General features: G+C 46.8%; 1 protein-coding gene across 1 annotated transcript in view; it reads right to left on the bottom strand.

Moving 5' to 3' along the window:
- Positions 1-5,850: 5,850 nt before the first annotated feature.
- LOC135965291 (POTE ankyrin domain family member G-like) overlaps positions 5,851-21,867 on the bottom strand; it is a 54,303-nt gene continuing 38,286 nt past the window's right edge. The window contains exon 17 of the mRNA XM_065521810.1: positions 5,851-5,970. Coding sequence (XP_065377882.1) covers positions 5,851-5,970 — 120 coding nt within the window. The remainder of the gene's footprint in view (positions 5,971-21,867) is intronic.

The following is a 21,867-nucleotide window of genomic DNA, read 5'->3' as shown; positions in this document are numbered from 1 at the left end:
GGCTGGTCGCCCAGGAGGAGGACAGGTCCCGGCCTGGCGGGATCAGAGGCAGCCAGGCTGCGCTGCGGTCTGTGAACCAGGCGTGATGGCTGGCAGAGCGGTAAGCCATGTCGGAGGGGGACTCCCGGGCACCTGCTGTGCATCCTCATGACCAGGACACACACCGGCCTCTGGAGGCCAGGCGGAGCAAACAAGGGGCGCCAGGCAAGGTTTGGGGTTCCCGCGGCGGGAGGTGGGTCCCTGGATCCTGGTGTCCTGCTGCTGTCCGGAACATGGGCCGCCTTCCCTCAGGCGCAAGCCTCCAGGGTCGCCTATCTGCAACCTCAGCACAGTTCCTGGCTGGTGGGAGGATGGGGCGGAGGCCTCAGGGCCCAGCTGGGTGTGCAGTTTCTGCCACTGGCGGTGGCGCAGGGGTGAGCTCAAGCTGTGCCCAGGCAGGAAACTCTCCGACCTTGCCAGCTTCCGCGCCAGCTTTGGTGACTCTCTCCAGCTCAGCTTCAACACCGTTCAACAGTTCTGTGTTCTCTATTATCACAAGAATTCTTTCTGTATTTGCTATCCTTTATCACATAAGAATTTAAAGATGCATGTGGAGTGAGATCACAGTTGAAACATTAAAAATATATAATTTCAAGTGTTGTTTAATTTTAATTTTCTAACAAGTAAAATTATGACCCTAGTGCTAATATAAGATAAACACGTATCAACAGTGTTATTCAACTCAGTAAGCAATGAAGTTTCCAGTAAAAGGTTGAAATCATTGCAAGGAACATTAAAGTAGCTTTACAGCCAATGTTCAGGTGAGATCGTTGGTTAGTTACAATACTAGATAGTATCCAACATAGTCAGAATCTGTCATCTTTGTGAGTTATCTCTTCCATGGCACAGAAATTATGCGTTTCTCTACTGTACAAAATATTTATCTTTTCTACTACTTCTGCACATAAAAATATTGCTAGTCACAAAAGACCAGGATTGCACTGAAAAAAAAAAAAATCTGAGTACTATCTCTCACCTGTCTTCATACTTCTTTTCTTCCTTTATGAAATATCTTTGAACTGCATTTTCTATCTGAAGGTCTCTGGAGAGAGAGAGTAAAATGAATAGAAGCATAGTAAGTGAATATTTTGATAACATTTACAGCTTTATTCATGTCGAATGAACATAAAATACACTACCAATATTTAAAGCGTAATGAGATGAATTTGATGCATACATGTGCCCATTAAACAATCACCATGAAGGGGTCAGTGAGCATATCCAATACTCTCAAAGCTTCTCAGTTCCCCTTGGTAATGCACGCTCATACCTCTCAGGTGTGAAGTACTGAGCTACACACACACACACGCATGCACACACACACACACACACACACACACACACACACACACACACACACACTGGGATATCTAATTGTTTCAGAAGCAACCCCGTCTCTACTAAAAAAATACAAAAAAACTAGCCGGGCGAGGTGACGGGCGCCTGTAGTCCCAGCTACTCAGGAGGCTGAGGCAGGAGAATGGCGGGAACCCGGGAGGCGGAGCTTGCAGTGAGCTGAGATCCGGCCACTGCACTCCAGCCTGGGCGACAGAGCGAGACTCCGTCTCAAAAAAAAAAAAAAAAAAAAAGAAAATGTTATGTCCATGAATACTCTAAGAAGTTTATTAAAAACTAGCTGAAAGCTGATATACATGTGTATATCTATATTTGTACCACATTGTCTTAAGTACTGTAACTTGATAAGTCTTGAAACCAGGTGCTGTTAATTATCCAACAGCACCTGGTTTCAAAGTAATTGTTTCCTTTCAAAGTAATTTGCCTTTATAGGTCCTCTACCCATCGACATACATTTCAGAATTTTAGTTTCTCAATTTCTAAAATAAGGAATACAGCTGTGATTTGATTGGAATTCTTATAGATCAATGTGGGAAGAATAGACATTTTAACAGTATTGAGATTTATGACTCATATATTCCATTGATTGAGGTCTCTTATTTATTTTAACAATATTTTGTAGTTTTGTAGTTTTCAAACGTTTCTCTTTTTTGCAGGTTTATCCCTAAGTACTACACGCTTTGATATTTGCAATAATATCAAAATTATGGTAATATTAATGTAAATGTTTCATTTTTTCCTCCAGTAATTGTCAGGTAGCTTTAAATCATAATTTAATTGTATGATACAACGGGGTTTTGAGAAACGTATACACATTGTATATATACATTTTTTTCAGTTTGGCAGATTGACTCCACTATCATATCATAATTTAAAATTGCACTAATTACCACCAGCCTGCTCTCAAGGACAGTACATCAAAATATGTATTACGTTTCAGTTTATTTAGCATCATGAAACTCTCACATTGCACTTACTTTTGGAAACCTGGAATAAAACAATAATGTAAATATCAGCTCACAGGCAACATATGGGTACATGTGACAATTTTCTAAATATCGACCTTTCACTATTTAATTCTCTGTTTATATTGTCGATTTTTTCCCTCCTCTTGAAACTCTCTTACACTGCTTATTAAATTTTGGTTCAATTCTCTCCCTACTTTTTCCAATAATCTACTTTCTAATATTTTACTGATGCTGTGCTCCTTTTCATTTGGACACTTTTAAAAAGCTGCGTAATTTCTCCTTTGTATTAAAATGCAAATCCATATCCAAAATAAATGAGCGCAGGGACCAAACAGATGTTTGTGCAGTGTGTCCATGAGCAATATTATCCACAATAATCAAAGGGAAGGAGCAGCCCATGTGAATATTGATAGATGAGTAGTTAAAAAAATGTGGTATATACGGCAACGTCATAATATTCGGCCTTAAAATATATTCTGAACATGCTATGAAATAGATGAAACTTGAAGATATGCCAAGTGAAATAAGCCAGTTCGAGAAATTCAAACATTCTATATCATGCCATTTCTGTGAGATACTTTGTGAAATTTGTAGAGACAGAAAGTAGAATGGTGATTGCTACGGGGAGGGGGAGGGAGAGGAATAGGAAGTTGGTGTTCAATGAGTACAGAGTTTTAGTTGGAGAAGAAGACAAGTTTTGGAGGTCTATGGTGGTGACTGTTGCACAACAGTGCAAATATACTTAATGCCACAAAACCGTGCACTTAAAGTGATTAAAAACGTAAATCTTTTGTTCTGTATATCTTTCCAGAATTATAAACCTGTAATGACAGTATAGAAATAGAACATGTTATATAGCTTTAGGTGATGATATTTTACACATTTGCACATATAAAATGCTAAATAAATTAAACATGGAATGAAGATTTGTCCTTAAATATAATTTACAAGAAGACTTTGATATTTGTTTTTCACAAGTGAAGCATTCTTATAAAGTGTCATGACCTTTTGGGGGAACCTCTGGGAAAAATGGAGAAACTCTGAAGCTACATTCTCCCTAACCTCTCTTTACAGGGAGCTCCTGCAGCTCCTACAGAAATGAGTGGCTGAGATTCTTGATTGCCTAGCAGAACTTCTCATCCAAACCCTTTCCCTTTTTAGTGTCTCTGTATCAGTATGAAAGTTCTGTAAACTGTAGTTCCTTATTTTAATCCCAAAGCACAGTAACAATATATTTCATCCTAGCATTGACAGTTTCTGTGAGTGTTTTGTTTAATTCTTAAGACTCTATCTTTGGGATTCCAAAGAGCCTAAAAAGTAAAATATTTTAAAAAGGGAAAAGAGAAAAAGAGAAAGAAAATAAAATCAATAGCCCATTCTGTCTCTGTTATTAAACACCAGAATACCTTTCTGTTAATCTAATTAAAATTAGTGACATCATTTAGCATTTATGTCTTGAACAAAAGTTTGGAATCCTGAAAAAGAAATTTAATTTGCTAATAAATATATTTGAGTGGAATTGAAATCCTTATATATTACTTCAAATAAGAACACAAGATGAATTATGATATAGAAAATTCTATCTCTCATTGTCCAAAATCTAATAGTTAAATTGAACTTATCGAATAACATTATTTGCCAGGCATGTGGCTTACATCTGGAATCCCAATACTTTAGGAGGCAAAGGCAGGTGGATTGTTTGAGCTGAGGAGTTGCAGACCAGGTTTGGCAGTACAGTGAAACCCAATCTTGAAAAAAAAAAAAAAAAAGCCAGGTGTGGTGGCTTTCCTGTAGTCCCAGATACTCAGGAGAATGAGGTGGGAGGATCACATGAGCCTGGGGAAGCTGGGGCTGCAGTGCACCATGATTGTGTCACTGCACTCCAGCTTGAGCAACAGACTGAGACCCTATCTCAAAGAAAGAAAGAGAAAGAGAACAAAAGAACAAGAGAAAGAAAGCAAGAAAGCAGGAAGGAAGGAGGGAAAGAAGGAAGGAAGGAAGGAAAGAAGGAAAGAAGGAAGGAATGAGAAAGAAAGGAAGGAAGGAAGGAAAAATAATGTTTTTGGTGCCAATAATCTTTGTGAAATTATACATGGAATTTTGCTTTAATGAAATAGATTTAACTCAGTTGTGACATGATTTAAGTGTACTGACCCTAGCAATCAGAGACCTCCGAATCTGCACAATGACTTGACAGTTACATTTGACAAGAATTGATTCTCCTATCTTACATACAGCATAGTCAGAATTTCAGAACTCCAACTTTCCCTATGCTATTTGTGCACATTGCTTAATATCTCTAAGACTCGATATTTTTACTCTTAAAATACGGCTAATAATAGTACCTAGTTTTTATAACATGTATCAAAAGCATTATACTTTAAGGCAAATAGTAATTTCTCAGTAAATATTTGCTAATGTGTGTTTTAGTACAAACAGGAAAATTGGATTATGATATTTATGACACTGTTGATTCTCCTTCTAGAAACATTTAATTGTTTCTAAAACTTGTTTTCAAGTAGAGCAGTATTTTGTGTTCAAATTGAAAATAATATATGTTCATACTTTTTTTTTAAACTATTCCTTGAATATTTTCATTAAAAAATTCCTAAATGAGCTTGAGCAAGGAGGACAGGAGAGATCAGTAAAATAAGGTTTTGTGGCATAGGAGACATTTGGTGGAGAGCTTTCAGCTCAAATAAGATTTGAAAAAAAAAAAAAGAGAGAGAGAGAATTTTTATAACAAATGTAAAGGCAGGATTTATCCTGATGAGCTTGTGAAGAAAATACAGAGTATAACGTAATCCAAAAGAGACTAATCAGTCAAAGTAGTTTTGAAGGAAATATCTCGAAGAGAGAGAACATAAAATGAAGATCAGGCATGTAATTATTTTAATAATCTACCCATGAGATAGAAAGTACTGGGTTTTTTTAATTGATCACAAAGGGAAAATAGTTTCAAGAACCATTCTTTGTTCAGCCTAAAGCAGATTTTACATTTTGAAACAATGACATATTGTGCTAAGTAGATAATATCAACATCCGTGTGTATATGAACAATTCTGTTCTCAATAAAAACACTTTATTCACACAAGTGATGATTATCTGCATTTGATTTAGTGCCGAATGACCAAAGGGGGACTAATAAAATTTTAGAAATGCAAGCGGCTTAACTGGAAAATCATGATCATATTCAACTCATCATGACTGAAATAAGAAAACAAAGCAAAAAATAAATAAGAAAAAAATTGACTACGTGAACATTTGCTTCTCTCCTAAGAATCAAAACACTTAATTTGCTGTGGCTTAAAAGCATCTAGGTCCACAAGCCATGCAAAAGTCTACTGTTTCTGGGAGATAAGAAGAAGCAAAACACATCAGCTTTCAGAGAAGGCTAAGAAACCTCTCACACCCTACTCCACCCCACCTGAGACCAGGCAAAGGATCACTGCTTCTAGGGCATGGATGGAGGAAAAATACTTCTCCATCAGGAGAGGAACAAGGATTGTTTTGGGGCCCAGGATTTTGCACTAATGCAGAGTCGTGCTACTGTGGTAAAGGGTTGGAAAATCTCCATCCAGCGACCACAGACAAAGGTGCATTGTTCCTATGGAAGGAGAAAGGAAAGAGTTAGCCCTTATTGTGGGTTTGAAAACTTTCAATGATATAAATCAAAGGTTTTCTACCACTGAGGTGGGAGGAGGCAAGATATTATTTCTTCCTCAAAAACCAACACAGATAAGTGACAGTTTGACTCCCACTGGAATAAAAGTCGTGAAGTGCTAAAAATATCCCTTCTCTGAGACTCTGATGTTGAAACTGGCTCCAAAATAACATGAATCATCCCTCTGCTCCCAACCTCAATTTTCTGCGTAGTCACACACACACAAGAAATGATGTTCTACAGTTAGAGAGGAACAAGAAAGTGGAGAGACCCTCTCTGTGACATAGGTGGTAAGGACTACCGGAAGGTAACTGTGGAACAGGAGCATTGGCATATGCCCTGCAGAGCCTAAGGCCCCACAAAAGGCACATGGTATGGCAGCCTACTGCTGGAGAAATTGAAGTTACATGGTTCACTGAATGTTTCAGACAACACAGCAAAAACCAGCCTTTGTTCCTGCCCACACTAATAGCAGGACACAAACCAAAATGAAACAGAAACATAAAACAATCTTGACATAAGTAATTATCTCATGAGCTACTGTTTTTGTACATCTGATGATTTGCATTTTTTAGAAACTGGGAGACACATAAAAGCAAGTTAGAAATTTGAGTTATGAGTTATAATATTTTCAAAAGATAAAAAGTCGACAGAATCAAATTCAGAGATAATTCAGATGTTGGAACTAAATGCAAGTAATTTAAAATAATAATGATCAAAATGTTAAAGGATCTAGTTAAAAAAAAAAGACATGCATGGAAAAATGAGGAATTTCAGCAGAGATGGGAACAGTAAAAGGCAAAAGCTAGAAATAAGTGAAAGCTTGAGAACAGAGATGAAGAATTACATCAGCAAGCTGATTAGCAGACTGGTCATCAGAGTTAAGAAAGAAGCAGCTAATTTTATATTAGGCCAACACAAATTATTTGAATGGCAGCACAAAGGGAAGAAAGAGGAAAACAAAATAAACCAATGAACCAAGCAAATAAAATACTCCGGTGAGTCCAAGAATTCTCTGCCAATACGAAATTAACTAAAATACAATTAATTGGAATTCCAGAAGGAGATTAAAAACAGAGTGTGAGAGAAGAAAAATTGGAAAAAGATGACTGAGGACCCCAAGCAACCTCAAAAAGCTCCAAGAAAGATTAATAAAAAATTTAAAGAATGCTAGAATAATCACACTAGTCTAACTGATGAAAACCAACGATTAGCATAAATCTTGAATTCAGTTACAGAAAAATAGGAACATTGTGTACAGAGATAAACAAAAACAAACATTACAGTGAACTGCTTGTCAGCAACTCTACAAGTCACAAACCAATGATACAAAATTTTTAAATAACTAAAAAAAAATCAGTCCCCAATCTTATATCCATTAACTATATAACTAAAATAACAATTAAATGAAGACATTTTCAGATTAACACTGGAAGAGTCCTTGCTAACAGGTCTGCACTAAAATAAACGTCAAAACGATTTCTTGAAGCAAAAGGAATATGGAAGCAGATGAATGTTGAAACTACTCAAAGAAATAAAGAGTGCCAGGGAAGATATAAAGATATGTAGCCCAATTATTTTACATTGCTCTAAAGATCATGGATTGTCTAAATTTTTTTTTTTAAAAGAGTAACTTCACATCATGGAATTCATAATATTTGAGACTATAGTGCATGACATAAATAGTGTAAAGGAGGGAGGAAACAGAAATATACAATTTAAGGTTTTTATGCCATAGTTGATATAATATAAACTGTAGGTTACTGTAATAAGCTAGAATAGGTATTGAACTCTCTAGAGAAACAATGAACATTTTTAAAAGATTATATGTGCATTAATGTTTTCATAGAACTTCTAGCTTTTATTTATTTGTTTTTATTTTATTTATTTATTTATTTATTTATTTTTGAGACGCAGTCTCGACCTGGAGTGCAATGGCGTGATCTCAGCTCACTACAACCTCCGCCTCCCGGATTCCAATGATTCTCCTGCCTCAGCCCCCCGAGTAGCTGGGATTACAGGTGCATAGTGTGTGGATATTTTCTTCCATTCTGTAGGCTGTCTGTTCAATCCCATGAGAGTTTCTCATGCTGTGCAGAAGAAGCTATTTAGTTTAAATAAATCCCACTTGTCAGTTTTCATTTTTCTGGCAATTGCTTTTGAGTACTTACCCACAAATTCATTGCGAAGTGCAATGTCCAGAAGAATATTTCGTAGTTTTTCTTCCAGGATTTTTGTAGTCAGAGGATGTAATCTTATGCCAATGGGTCTTATTAATCAAATGACTCCACAGTGAGAATCATTACTCTGAAAAATCAATTTTGTTATAATGATGGAAATTTAAATACTTGAAAGTAAAAACAGATGCCACCTTATTGCTAGAATTCTACAAGGCAAATTGCTATTAGGGAGGCAGAGGAAATATATATATATCTCCAAAATATAATTTGCAGTGAAATAAATAGAAGCACATTATAAATAAACTTACCTGATTTTGCAAATTAACCTGTAAAGGGATTTCTACTCATTTTTCTATTGCCTGCATTGCGCTTTCTTCTAGATCCAATTTATAATTTTATACATCACCAATTTGTCTTCACCTGTGTGTTCTTTCCATAAGCATCTTAAGATTTAATATTTCTTCTTCCAACATATTTTTATCCTCCTCAAATTTTTTACATTCCTGTTGTACTTTTTTCATAGATAGTAACTCCCATTGAATAACTTGATTTTATTTAGTCAAATAGACATATTTTGAAGATACAGCTCCCAGCTGTGTTGTAATATCATCAAACTACATTAATAAAATAATACAGCTTGATAATGAAGGAGGCTGAGAATAATCTCATACAAAACCAGTAACAAAATTTGAAATATATTTACTTGCAATAAAATGTTATCTATAACATACATTCTTTAAATGTTAACCCTTAAATTACTCAGAAATTCAAGAACAGAGTAAAAGCCACCATGAGTCACAATCATATATTCTTTACTATCATCTTTGCCACAGAACTTCTGCACTTGATCTTTCTTTTATTTTTCTGATAATTTGTGTTTGTTCCTCCTTAAATGGCTCCAAGTTAACTCTTATTAGAAAGTTTTGAACCCCCTTCTCTCATCATCATGCCCCAAAATTTGTCAAAAAAAAGTTTCTGAGATATTATATTGAGTTATTTAGGCCAAAGTCAATAAATGGATCTTAGAATAAGACTTTGAAAATAATGTAATACTCTATGCTAGGCATGGTGGCTCATGCCTGTAATTCCAGCACTTTAGGAGGCTGTGGCAGAAAGATCACATTAGGCTGGGAATTTGAGACCAGCCAGAGCAACATAATGATACTATACTCTCAACAACAACAAAACCACATTTAAAAAACTAGCCAGGCATGGTGCCTTATGCTTGCAGCTCCAACTAATTGGAAGACCAAGGAAAAAGGATGGATTGGACTCAGAGTTCATGGCGGTGGTGAATTACGACAAAATTACTGCACTTCTGCCTGGATGAGAGACAAAGACCATATCTCAAAAAAACACAAAATAATCATATAAATAAGGATTCTAATGCCATAAGCCTTTTCCTAGGCTGTAAATGTTTTATGCTAATTTGAATTGCATTTTAAAACATAAAGTCCTCCTCAAGATGGCTTGTGGAGGCAACCAAGAAGCCTGCAGTGCCATACAAGCCCTGAGGCATGGACTGGAGCCCTAAAGCAAGCACACACCCTGCCACTGAGCCTGCTGCTCATTTCCTCTGTCTGGCTCCATTTGCAGCACAATTGTTGTACTGAGGCTTGTGCATACCTGGCAAGGCCAAGCTGGATCAAAGAGCAATGAGCCAAATCTGCAAGGGTGTGCCAGGAGCCGGTGGACCAGCACACCAACCTCACTTGCTGCCGTTCAGGATACATCATTTCTTCTATCCTAGAGGTAGGGCCTCAGTGCCATCTGCTTTCCTCAGGCCTCTGCTCCAGCAGCCATCAGGTGGCAGGCACTCAGGCTGTGGGAACCTGGGGAATTGACTGGAGCCCTAAAGGCAGTGCACACCCTGCTCCTGAGCCTGCTGCTCCTTTCCTCTATATGGCCCCATTTGTAACACAATTGTTGCACTGAGGTATGTGCATGCCAGGCAAGACCAAGCTGGCTCAAAGAGCAACCAGCCAATTCTGCAAGGGTGTGCCAGGAGCCAATGGACCAGCCACCAATCTCACTGCCAGTCAGGGTACATCATTTCTTCTACCCCAGGGGTAAGGCCTCAGTGCCATCTGCTTTTCCTCAGGTCTCTGCTCCATCAGCCATCAGCAGGCAGTCACTCAGGCTGTTGGAATCCAGCCATCCCTGCTTCCTTGAGTGGGTGAGGTTGATGGGTGCTCCACCTGTTCTGGGTGCACACTTGCAGAGATGGCTGGTGGCCCTTTGAGCCAGCTTGGCCTTGCCTGGCATGCACAGACTGCAGGTACCAAAGTGCTGCTCTGAGAGAGCTTGTCCTGCCTGGGGCCAAATTCTAAGCCTGGCCAGAGCCACAGAAAACCGAGTCCCTTGGGTTTAAATCCTGGCTGCTTTCTGCACTTGAACATAAAGTCCTCCTCAAGATGTCATGTGGTCTCCCTGCTTGCAACCAAGAAGCCCGCAGTGCCATCTGAGCCCTGAGGAATTGACTGGAGCCCTAAAGGCAGCGCACACCCTGCTCCTGAGCCTCCTACTCCTCACCACTATACGGCTCCATTTGTAATACAATTGTTGCACTGAGGCTTCTGCATGCCACGCAAGGCCAAGCTGGCTCAAAGAGCAACCAGCCACCTCTGCAAGGGTGTGCCAGGAGGCTGTGGACCAGCCACAAACCTCACTCACTGCCGCTCATGGTACATCAGTTCTACCGTAGAGGTAGGGCCCCAGTGCCATCTGCTTTTCCTCAGGCTTCTGCTCCATCAGCCATCAGGTGACAGCCACTCTGTCTGTTGGAAACTGGCCATCCCTGCTTCCTTGAGTGGGTGAGGTTGGCAGCTGCTCCACCTGCTCCAGGTGAGCTTGTCCTGCCTGAGGCCAAACTCTAAGTCTGGTCAGGGCTACAGAAGACCTAGGCCCCTGGGTGGAAATTCTTTCTGCTTTCTGCACTTCAATATAATAAAGTCCTCCTCAAGACGGCCTGTGGTCTGCCTCTTGGCAAAAAAGAAGCCCGCAGTGCCATCTGAGCACTGAGGAATTGACTGGAGCCCTAAAGGCAGCTCATACCCTGCTCCTGAGCCTGCTGCTCTTTTCCTCAATATGGCTCCATTTGTAAGACAATTGTTGCACTGAGGCTTGTGCATGCCAGGCAAGGCCAAGCTGGCTCAAAGAGCAACCAACCACCTCTGCAAGGGTGTGCCAGGAGCAGGTGGACGAGCCACCAACCTCACTCACTGCTGCTCGTGTACCTCATTTCTTCTACCCTAGAGGTAAGGCCTCAGTGCCATCTGCTTTTCCTCAGGCCTTTACTCCGTCAGCCATCAAGTGGCAACAAGTCCGGCTTTTGGGACCTGGCCATCCCTACTTCCCTGAGTGGGTGGGGTTGGCGGCTGGTTCAACTGCTCCTGGCACACCCTTGCAGAGGTGGCTGGTTGCTCTTTGAGCCAGGATGGCCTTGCCTTTCATGCACATGCCCCAGCTGCTCCGAGTGATCTTGTGCTGCCTGGGGCCAACTTTTAAATCTGCCCAGGGCCACAGAAGGCAGAGTCCTCAGGCATCTACTCCATCAGCACCTGCTCCAGGCGCACCTTTGCAGAGGTGGCTGGTTGCTCTTTGAGCCAGCTTGGCCTTGCCTGGCATGCACAGACCGCAGGTACCGATGTGCTGCTCTGAGTCAACTTGTCCTGCCTGGGGTCAAATTCTAAGTCTGGCCAGGGCCACGGAATGCCTAGTCCCCTGGATTGCAATCCTGGCTGCTTTCTGCACTTGAACATAAAGTCCTCCTGAAGATGCCCTGTGGTCTGACTCTTGGCAACGAAGAAGCCCGCAGTGCCATCTGAGCCCTGAGGAATTGACTGGAGTCTTAAATGCAGCGCACACCCTGCTCCAGAGCTTGCTGCTCCTTTCCTCTATATGGCTCCCTTTGTAAGACAATTGTTGCACTGAGGCTTGTGCATGCCAGGCAAGGCCAAGCTGACTCAAAGAGCAACCAACCACCTCTGCAAGAGTGTGCCAGGAGAAGGTGGACCAGCCACCATCCTCACTCGCTGCCAGACATGGTAAATCCTTTCTTCTATCCTAAACGTAGGGCCACAGTGCCAACTGCTTTTCCTGAGGGCTCTGCTCCATCAGCCATCAGGCGGCAGTCACTCAGGCTGTCAGAACCTGGCCATCCCTGCTTTCTTGAGAGGGTGAAGTTGGTGGCTGAACCACCTGCTCCAGGCGCACCCTTGCAGAAGTGACTGGTTGCTCTTTGCGCCAGCCTGGACTTGCCTGGCATGCACAGGCCCCAGAAACTGACACTGCTCTGTGTAAGCTTGTCCTGCCTGGGGCTAAATTCTAAGTCTGGCCAGGGACACAGAAGGCCTAGGCCCCTGGGTGGAAATCCTGGCTGCTTTCTGCACTTGAATATAAAGTCCTCCTCAAGACGTCATGTGGTCTACCTCTTCACAATGAAGAAGCCCGCAGTGCCATCTGAGCCCTGAGGAACTGACTGGAGCCCTAAAGGCAGCACACACCCTGCTCCTGAGCCTGCTGCTCATTTCCTCTATAGGACTCCATTTGTAAGACAGTTGTTGCACTGAGGCTTGTGCATGCCAGGCAAGGCCAAGCTGGCTTGCAACCAGCCAACTCTGCAAGGGTGTGCCAGGAGCCGGTGGACCAGCCACCAACCTCACTCACTGCCGCTTGTGTACCTCATTTCTTCTACCCTAGAGGTAAGGCCTCAGTGCCACCTACTTTTCCTCAAGCCTCTGCTCTGTCAGCCATCAGGTGGCAGCCAGTCCGACTGTTGGGACCTGGCTATCCCTACTTCCTTGAGTGGGTGAGGTTGGTGGCTGGTGCAACTGCTCCAGGAGCAACCTTGCAGAGGTGGCTGGTTGGTCTTTGAGCCAGGATGGCCTTGCCTTGCATGCATGGGTCCCAGCTGCTCCAAGTGATCTTGTCCTTCCTAGGCCCAAATTCTAACTCTGACCAGGGCCACAGAAGGCTGAGTCCCTTGGGTTTAAATCCAAGCGCTTTCTGCGCTTGAACATAAAGTCCTCCTCAAGATGGCCTGTGGTCTCCTCATTTGCAACAAGAAGCCCGCAGTGCCATCCGAGCCCTGAGGAATTTACTGGAGCCCTAAAGGGAGTACACACCCTGCTCCTGAGCCTGCTACTCCTTTCCTCTATATGGCTCCATGTGTAAGACAATTGTTGCACTGAGGCTTGTGTATGCCAGGCAAGGCCAAGCTGGCTCAAAGAGCAACCAGCCACCTGTACAAGGGTGTGCCAGGAGCCGGTGGAGCAGCCACCAACTTCACTCGCTGCCCCTCATGGTACATCAGTTCTACCCTAGAGGTAGAGCCCCAGTGCCATCTGCTTTTCCTCAGGCCTCTGCTCCTTCAGCCATCAGGTGGCAGTCACTCAGTCTGTTGGAATCTGGCCATCCCTGCTTCCTTGAGTGGGTGAGGTTGGTGGCGTTCCTGCTGCTCTGGGCGCACTCTTGCAGAGGTGGCTGGCTGCTCTTTGAGCCAGCTTGGCCTTGCCTGGTATGCACAGAACGCAGGTACCAAAGTGCTGCTCTCAGTGAGCTTGTCCTGCCTGAGGCCAAATCCTAAGTCTGCCCAGGGCCACAGAAGGCCTAGGCCCCTGGGTGGAAATCCTTTCTGCTTTCTGCACTTGAACATAAAGTCCTCCTCAGGATGGCCTCCGGTCTGCCTCTTGGCAATGAAGAAGCCCGCAGTGCCATCTGAGCCCTGAGGAATTGACTGGAGCCCAAAAGCAGCCCACACGCGGCTCCTGAGCCTGCTGCTCTTTTCCTCAATATGGCTACATTTGTAAGACAATTGTTGCACTGAGGCTTGTTCATGCCAGGCAAGGCCAAGCTGGCTCAAAGAGCAACAAGCCACCTCTTCAAATGTGTGCCAGGAGCCAGTGGACCAGCCACCAACCTCACTTACTGCCGCTCATGGTACATCAGTTCTACCCTAGAAGTAGGGCCCCAGTGCCATCTACTTTTCCTCAAGCCTCTGCTCCACCAGTCATCAGGTGGCAGTCACTCAGTCTGTTGGAATCTGGCCATCTCTGCTTCCTTGAGTGGGTGAGGTTGGTGGCTGCTCCACCTGCTCTGGGCGCACCCTTGCAGAGGTGGCTGGTTGCTCTTTGAGGCAGCCTGGCCATGCCTGGCATGCACAGACTCCAGGTATGGACATTCTGCTCTGAGTGAACTTGTCCTGCCTGGGTCCAAATTTTACGCCTGGCCAGGGCCACAGAAATCCTAGGAACTTGGGTGAATATCCTGGCTGCTTTCTGCACTTGAACATAAAGTCCTCCTCAAGACGGCCTGTGATCTGCCTCTTGGCAATGAAGAAGCCCGCAGTGCCATCTGAGCCCTGAGGAATTGACTGGAGCCCTAAAGGCAGCCCACACCCTACTCCTGAGCCTCCTGCTCCTTTTCTCTGTGTGGCTCCATTTGTAAGACAATTGTTTCACTGAGGCTTGTGCATGCCAGGCAAGGCCAAGCTGGCTCAAAGAGCAACCAGCCAACTCTGCAAGGGTGTGTCAGGAGCCGGTGGATCAGCCACCAACCTCACTTGCTGCCGGTCAAGGTACTTCATTTCTTCTACCCTAGTGGCAAGGCCTCAGTGTCATCTGCTTTTCCTCGGGCCTCTGTTCCATCTGACATCAGGTGGCAGCCACTCAGTCTGTTGGAATCTGGCCATCCCTGCTTCCTTGAGTGGGTGAGGTTGGTGGCTGCTCCACCTGCTCCAGGGGCACCCTTGCAGAGGTGGCTGGTTGCTCTTTGAGACAGCTTGGCCTTGCCTGGCATGCATAGAATGTAGGTACCAAAGTGCTGCTCTGAGTGAGCTTGTCCTTCCTGAGGCCAAATTCTAAGTCTGGCCAGGGACACAGAAGGCCTAGGCCCCTGGGTGGAAATCCTGGCTGCTTTCTGCACTTGAATATAAAGTCCTCCTCAAGACGGCCTGTGGTCTACCTCTTCACAATGAAGAAGCCCGCAGTGCCATCTGAGCCCTGAGGAACTGACTGGAGCCCTAAAGGCAGCGCTCACCCTGCTCCTGAGCCTGCTGCTCATTTCCTCTATATGACTCCATTTGTAAGACAGTTGTTGCACTGAGGCTTGTGCATGCGGGGCAAGGCCAAACTGGCTTGCAACCAGCCAACTCTGCAAGGGTGTGTCAGGAGCCAGTGGACCAGCCTCCAACCTCACTCACTGTCGCTCGTGTACCTCATTTCTTCTACACTAGAGGTAAGGCCTCAGTGCCGTCTGCTTTTCCACAGGCCTCTGCTCCATCAGCAATCAGGTGGCAGCCAGTCCGGCTTTTGGGACCTGGCCATCCCTACTTCCTGAGTGGGTGAAGTTGTACGCTGGTGCAACTGCTCCAGGTGCACCGTTGCAGAGGTGGCTGGTTGCTCTTTGAGCCACCATGGCCTTGCCTTGCATGAACATGCCCCAGCTGCTCCGAGTGATCTTGTCCTGCCTGGGGCCAAATTTTAAATCTACCCAGGACCACAGAAGGCAGGGTCCTCAGGCCTCTGCTCCATCAGCACCTGCTCCAGGCGCACCCTTGCAGAGGTGGCTGGTTGCTCTTTGAGCCAACTTGGCCTTGCCTGGCATGCACAGACCCCACGTACCGATGTGCTGCTCTGAGTGAGCTTGTCCTGCCTGTGGCCACATTCAAAGCCTGGCCAGGGCCACAGAATGCCTAGTCCCTGGATTGCAATCCTGGCTGCTTTCTGCACTTGAATATAAAGTCCTCCTCAAGACAGCCTGTGGTCTGCCTCTTGGCAAAGAAGAAGCCCGCAGTACCATCTGAGCCCTGAGGAATTGACTGGTGTTGTAAAGGCAGCACACACCCTGCTCCTGAGATTGCTGCCCATTTCCTCTATATGTCTCCATTTGTAAGACAATTATTGCACTGAGGCTTGTGCGCGCTGGGCAAGGCCAAGCTGGCTCAAAGAGCAACCAGCCACCTCTGCAAGAATGTGCCAGTAGGCGGTGGACCAGCGACCAATCACACTCGCTGCTGGTCAGGATATATCATTTCCTCTACCATAGAGTTAGGGCCTCAGTGTCATCTGCTTTTCCTTAGGCCTCTGCCACATCAGCCATCAGGAGACAGCCACTCAGGCTGGGGGAACACGGCCATCCCTGCTTACTTCAGTGGGTGACATTGAAGGCTGGTCCAACTGCTCTAGATGCACCATTGCAGAGATGGCTCATTCCCCTTTGAACCAGGTTGGCTTTACCTGGCATGCACACACCCCAGCTACGGACATGCTGCTCTGAGTGACCTTGTCCTGCCTGGGGCCAAATTTTAAGTCTGGCCAGGGCCACAGAAGGCCAAGTCCCTTGGGTTTCAATCCTGGCTACTTTCTTCACTTGAACATAAAGCACAGGCCACCAACTTCACTCACTGCCGCTCATGGTACATCAGTTCTACCCTAGAGGTAGGGCCCCAGTGCCATCTGCTTTTCCTCAGACCTCTGCTCCTTCAGCCATCAGGGGGCAGCCACTCAGGCTGTTGGAATCTGGCCATCCCTGCTTCCTTGAGCGGGTGAGGTTGGTGGCTGCTCCACCTGCTCCAGGGGCACCCTTGCAGAGGTGGCTGGTTGCTCTTTCAGCCAACTTGGCCTTGCCTGGCATGCACAGACCTCAGGTACCAAAGTGCTGCTCTGAGTGAGCTTGTCCTGCCTGAGGCCAAATTCTAACTCTGGTCAGGGCCACAGAAGGCCTAGGCCCCTGGGTGGAAATCCTTTCTGCTTTGTGCACTTGGATACAAAGTCCTCCACAAGATGGCCTGTGGTCTGCCTCTTGGCAATGAACAAGCCCACAGTGCCATCTGAGCACTGAGGAATTGACTGGAGCCCTAAAGTCAGCGCATACCCTGCTCCTGACCCTGTTCCTCTTTTTCTCAATATGGCTCCATTTGTAAGACAATTGTAGCACTGAGGCTTGTGCATGCCAGGCAAGGCCAAGCTGGCTCAAAGAGCAACCAGCCACCTCTGCAAGAGTGTGCCAGGAGCAGGTAGACCAGCCACCAACCTCACTCACTGCCACTCCTGTACCTCATTTCTTCTACCCTAGAGGTAAAGCCTCAGTGCCATCTGTTTTTCCTCAAGCCTCTGCTAAATCAGTCATCAGGTGGCAGTCACTTAGGCTGTTGGGATCCGGCCATCCCTGCTTCCTTGAGTGGGTGATGTTGGTGGCTGGTGCAACTACTCCAGGCGCACCCTTGCAGAGGTGGCTGGTTGCTCTTTGAGCCAGCATGGCCTTGCATTGCATGCACATGCCCCAGCTGCTCCAAGTGATCTTGTCCTGCCTGGGGCCAAATTTTAAATCTGCCCAGGGCCACAGAAGGCAGAGTCCTCAAGCCTCTGCTCCATCAGCACCTGCTCCGGGCGCACCGTTGCAGAGGTGGGTGGATGCTCTTCGAGCCAGCTTGGCCTTGCCTGGCATGCACAGACCGTAGGTACCAACGTGCTGCTCTCAGTCAGCTTGTCCTGCCTGTGGCCATATTCACAGTCTGGTCAGGGCCACAGAATTCCTAGTCCCCTGGATTGCTATCCTGGCTGCTTTCTGCACTTGAACATAAAGTCCTCCTCAAAATGGCCTGTGGACTGCCTCTTGGCAACAAAGAAGCCCACAGTGCCATCTGAGCCCTGAGGAATTCACTGGAGTCTTAAAGGCAGCACACACCCCACTCTACAGCTTGCTGCTCATTTCCTCTAAATGGCTCCATTTGTAAGACAGTTGTTGCACTGACGCTTGTCTATGTCTGGCAAGGACAATCTGGCTCAAAAGCAACCAGCCAACTCTACAAGGGTGTGCCAGGAGCCTCAGGCCTCTGCTCCATCAGCCATCAGGTGGCAGCCACTCAGTCTGTTGAAATCTGGCCTTCCCTGCTTTCTTGAGTGGGTGCGGTTGGTGGCTGCTCCACCTGCTCCAGGCGCTCCCTTGCAGAGGTGGCTGGTTGCTCTTTGAGCCAGCTTGGACTTCCCTGGCAGGCACAGGCACAAGAATCCAACACTGATCCATGTGAGCTTGTCCTGCATGGGGCCAAATTCTAAGTCTGGCCATCCCTGCTTCCTTCAGTGGGTGAGGTTGAAGGCTGGTCCAACTGCTACAGGAGCTCCATTGCAGAGGTGGCAGGTTGCCCTTTGAGCCAGCTTGGCCTTGCCTGGCATGCACAGATTCGAGGTACCGACATGCTGCTCCGAGTGAGGTTGACCTGCCTTGGGCCAAATTCTAAGTCTGGCCAGGGCCACAGAAGGCCGAGTCTCTTGGGTATAAATCCTGGCTGCTTTCTGCACTTGAACATAAAGTCTTCCTTAAGACGGCCTGTAATCTGCCTCTTGGCAACAAAGAAGGGCCATCTGAGCCCTGAGGAATTGACTGGAACCCTAAAGGCAGTGCAAACCCCGCTCCTGAGCCTGCTGCTCATTTCCTCTATGTGGCTCCATGTGTAAGACAGTTGTTGCACTGAGGCTTGTGCATACCAGGCAAGGCCAAGCTGGGTCAAAGAGTAACCAGCCACCTCTGCAAGGCTGTGCCAGGAGACAGTGGATGAGCAACCAACCTCATTCGCTGCTGCTCATGATACATCAGTTCTACCCTAGATGTAGGGCCCCAGTGCCATCTGCTTTTCCTCAGGCCTCTGCTCCATCAGCCATCAGGTGGCAGCCACACAGTCTGTTGGAATCTGGCCTTCCCTGCTTCCTTGAGTGAGTGAGGTTGGTGGCTGCTCCACCTGCTCCAGGGGCACCCTTGCAGAGGTGGCTGGTTGCTCTTTGAGCCAACTTGGCCTTGCCTGGCATGCACAGACCTCAGGTACCAAAGTGCTGCTCTGAGTGAGTTTGTCCTGCCTGAGGCCAAATTCTGAGCCTGGCCAGGGCCACAGAAGGCCTAGGCCACTGGGCGCAAAGCCTGGCTGCTTTCTGCACTTGAACATAAAGTCCTCCTCAAGACGGCCTCTGGTCTGCCTCTTGGCAATGAAGAAACCCGCAGTGCCATCTGAGCCCTGAGGAATTGACTGGAGCCTAAAGGCAGCCTACACGTGGCTCCTGAGCCTGCTGCTCTTTTCCTCAATATGACGCCATTTGTAAGACAATTGTAGCACTGAGGCTTGTGCATGCCAGGCAAGGCCAAGCTGGCTCAAAGAGCAACCAGCCACCTCTGCAAGAGTGCCTCTGGAGCAGTTGGAGCAGCCACCAACTTCACTCGCTATCGCTCATGGTACATCAGTTCTACCCTAGAGTTAGGGCCCCAGTGCCATCTACGTTTGCTCAGGCCTCTGCTCCATCAGCCATCAGGTGGCAGCCACTCAGTATGTTGGAATCTAGCCATCCGTGCTTCCTTGAGTGGGTGAGATTGGTGGCTGCTCCACCTGCTCTGAGCGCACCCTTGCAGAGGTGGCTGGCCTCTCTTTGAGCCAGCTTGGCTTTGCCTGGCATGCACAAGCCCCAGAAACAGACACTGCTGCATGTAAGCTTGTCCTGCGTGGGGCCAATTTCTAAGTCTGGCCATCCCTCCTTCCTTAAATGGGTGACGTTGAAGGCTGGTCCAACTGCTACAGGCGCACCCTTGCAGAGGTGGCTGGTTGCTCTTTGAGTCAGCTTGGCCTCGCTTGGCAATGCACAGACCCCAGCTACGGACATTCTGCTCCGAGTGAGCTTGTCCTGCCTTGGGCCAAATTCTAAGTCTGGCTAGGGCCACAGAAGACCGAGTCCCTTGGGTTCAAATCCTGGCTGCTTTCTGCACTTGAACATAAAGTCCTCCTCAAGATGGCCTGTGGTCTCCCTCTTTGCAACCAAGAATCCTGCAGTGCCATCTGAGCCCTGAGGAATGGACTGGAGCCCTCAAGGCAGTGCACACCCCGCTCCTGAGCCTGCTGCTCATTTCCTCTATATGGCTCCATTTGTAAGACAATAATTATACTGAGGCTTGTTCAGGGCAGGCAAGGCCAAGCTGGCTCTAAGAGCAACCAACCACTTCTGCAAGGGTGTGTCAGGAGCCAGTAGACCAGCCACCAACCTCACTCGATGCTGCTCAGGGTACACCATTTCTTCTACCCTAGAGGTAGGGCCCCACTGCCATCTGCTTTTCCTCAGGACTCTGCTCCATCAGCCACCGGGCAGCAGCCACTCAGGCTGTTAGAATCTGGCCATCTCTGCTTCCTTAAGTGGGTGAGTTGTCAGCTGGTCCAGCTGCTACAGGTGTGCCCTTGCAGAGATGGCTGGCTGCTCTTTGAGTCAGCTTGGCCTTGCCTGGCATGCACAGACCCCAGCTACCAACATTCTGCTCCGAGTCAGCTTGTCCTGCCTTGGGCCAAATTCTAAGTCTGGCTAGGGCCACAGAAGACCAAGTGCCTTGGGTTCAAATCCTGGCTGCTTTCTGCAATTGAACATAAAGTGTTCCACAAGATGGCCTGTGGTCTCCCTATTTGCAACCAAGAAGCCCGCAGTGACATCTGTGCCATGAGGAATTGACTGGAACCCTAAAGGCAGCGCACACCCTGCTCCTGAGCCTGCTGCTCATTTCCTGTATAAGGCTCCATTTGTAAGACAATTGTTGCACTGAGGCTTGTGCATGCCAGGCAAGGCCAAGCTGGCTCAAAGGGCAACCAACCACCTCTGCAAGGGTGCGCCAGGAGCCGGTGGACCAGGCACCAATCTCACTCGCTGCCGGTCAGGGTACATAACTTCTTCTACCTGAGAAGTAAGGCCTCAGTGCCATCTGCTTTTCCTCGGGCCTCTGCTCCATCAGCCATCAGGCGGCAGCCACTCAGGCTGTTGGAATCTGGCCATCCCTGCTTCCTTCAGTAGGTGAGGTTGGTGGCTGGTCCACTGGTTCCAGGTGCACCCTTGCAGAGGTGGTTGGTTGCCCTTTGAGCCAGCTTGGCCTTGCCTGGCATGCACAGACCCCAGCTACTGACATTCTGCTCTGAGTGAGCTAGTCCTGCATGGGGCCAAATTGTTAAGTCTGGCCAGGGCCACAGAAAGCCGAGTCCCCTGGGTGGAAATCCTGGCAGCTTTCTTCACTTCAACATAAAGTCCTCCTCAAGAGGGCCTGCGGTCTCCCTATTTGCAATCAAGAAGCCTGCAGTGCCATCTGAGCCCTGAGGAATTGACTGGAGCCCTAAAGGCAGCCCACATCCTGCTCCTGAGCTTGCTACTCGTTTGCTCTATATGGCTCCATTTGTAAGCCAATTGTTGCACTGAGGTTTGTGCATACCAGGCAAGGCCAAGCTGGGTCAAAGAGTAACCAGCCACCTCTGCAAGGCTGTGCCAGGAGACAGTGGATGAGCAACCAACCTCATTCACTGCTGCTCATGATACATCAGTTCTACCCTAGATGTAGGGCCCCAGTGCCATCTGCTTTTCCTCAGGCCTCTGCTCCATCAGCCATCAGGTGGCAGCCACACAGTCTGTTGGAATCTGGCCATCCCTGCTTCCTTGAGTGAGTGAGGTTGGTGGCTACTTCACCTGCTCCAGGGCCACCCTTGCAGAGGTGGCTGGTTGCTCTTTGAGCCAACTTGGCCTTGCCTGGCATGCACAGACCTCAGGTACCAAAGTGCTGCTCTGAGTGAGTTTGTCCTGCCTGAGGCCAAATTCTGAGCCTGGCCAGGGCCACAGAAGGCCTAGGCCACTGGGCGCAAAGCCTGGCTGCTTTC

The sequence above is a fragment of the Macaca fascicularis genome, chromosome 10 (assembly GCF_037993035.2).
Source record: "Macaca fascicularis isolate 582-1 chromosome 10, T2T-MFA8v1.1".
Taxonomy (NCBI): Eukaryota; Metazoa; Chordata; class Mammalia; order Primates; family Cercopithecidae; genus Macaca; species Macaca fascicularis.
Note: the sequence above shows the minus strand (reverse complement) of the source record. Positions and strands in the feature narration are given on the sequence as shown.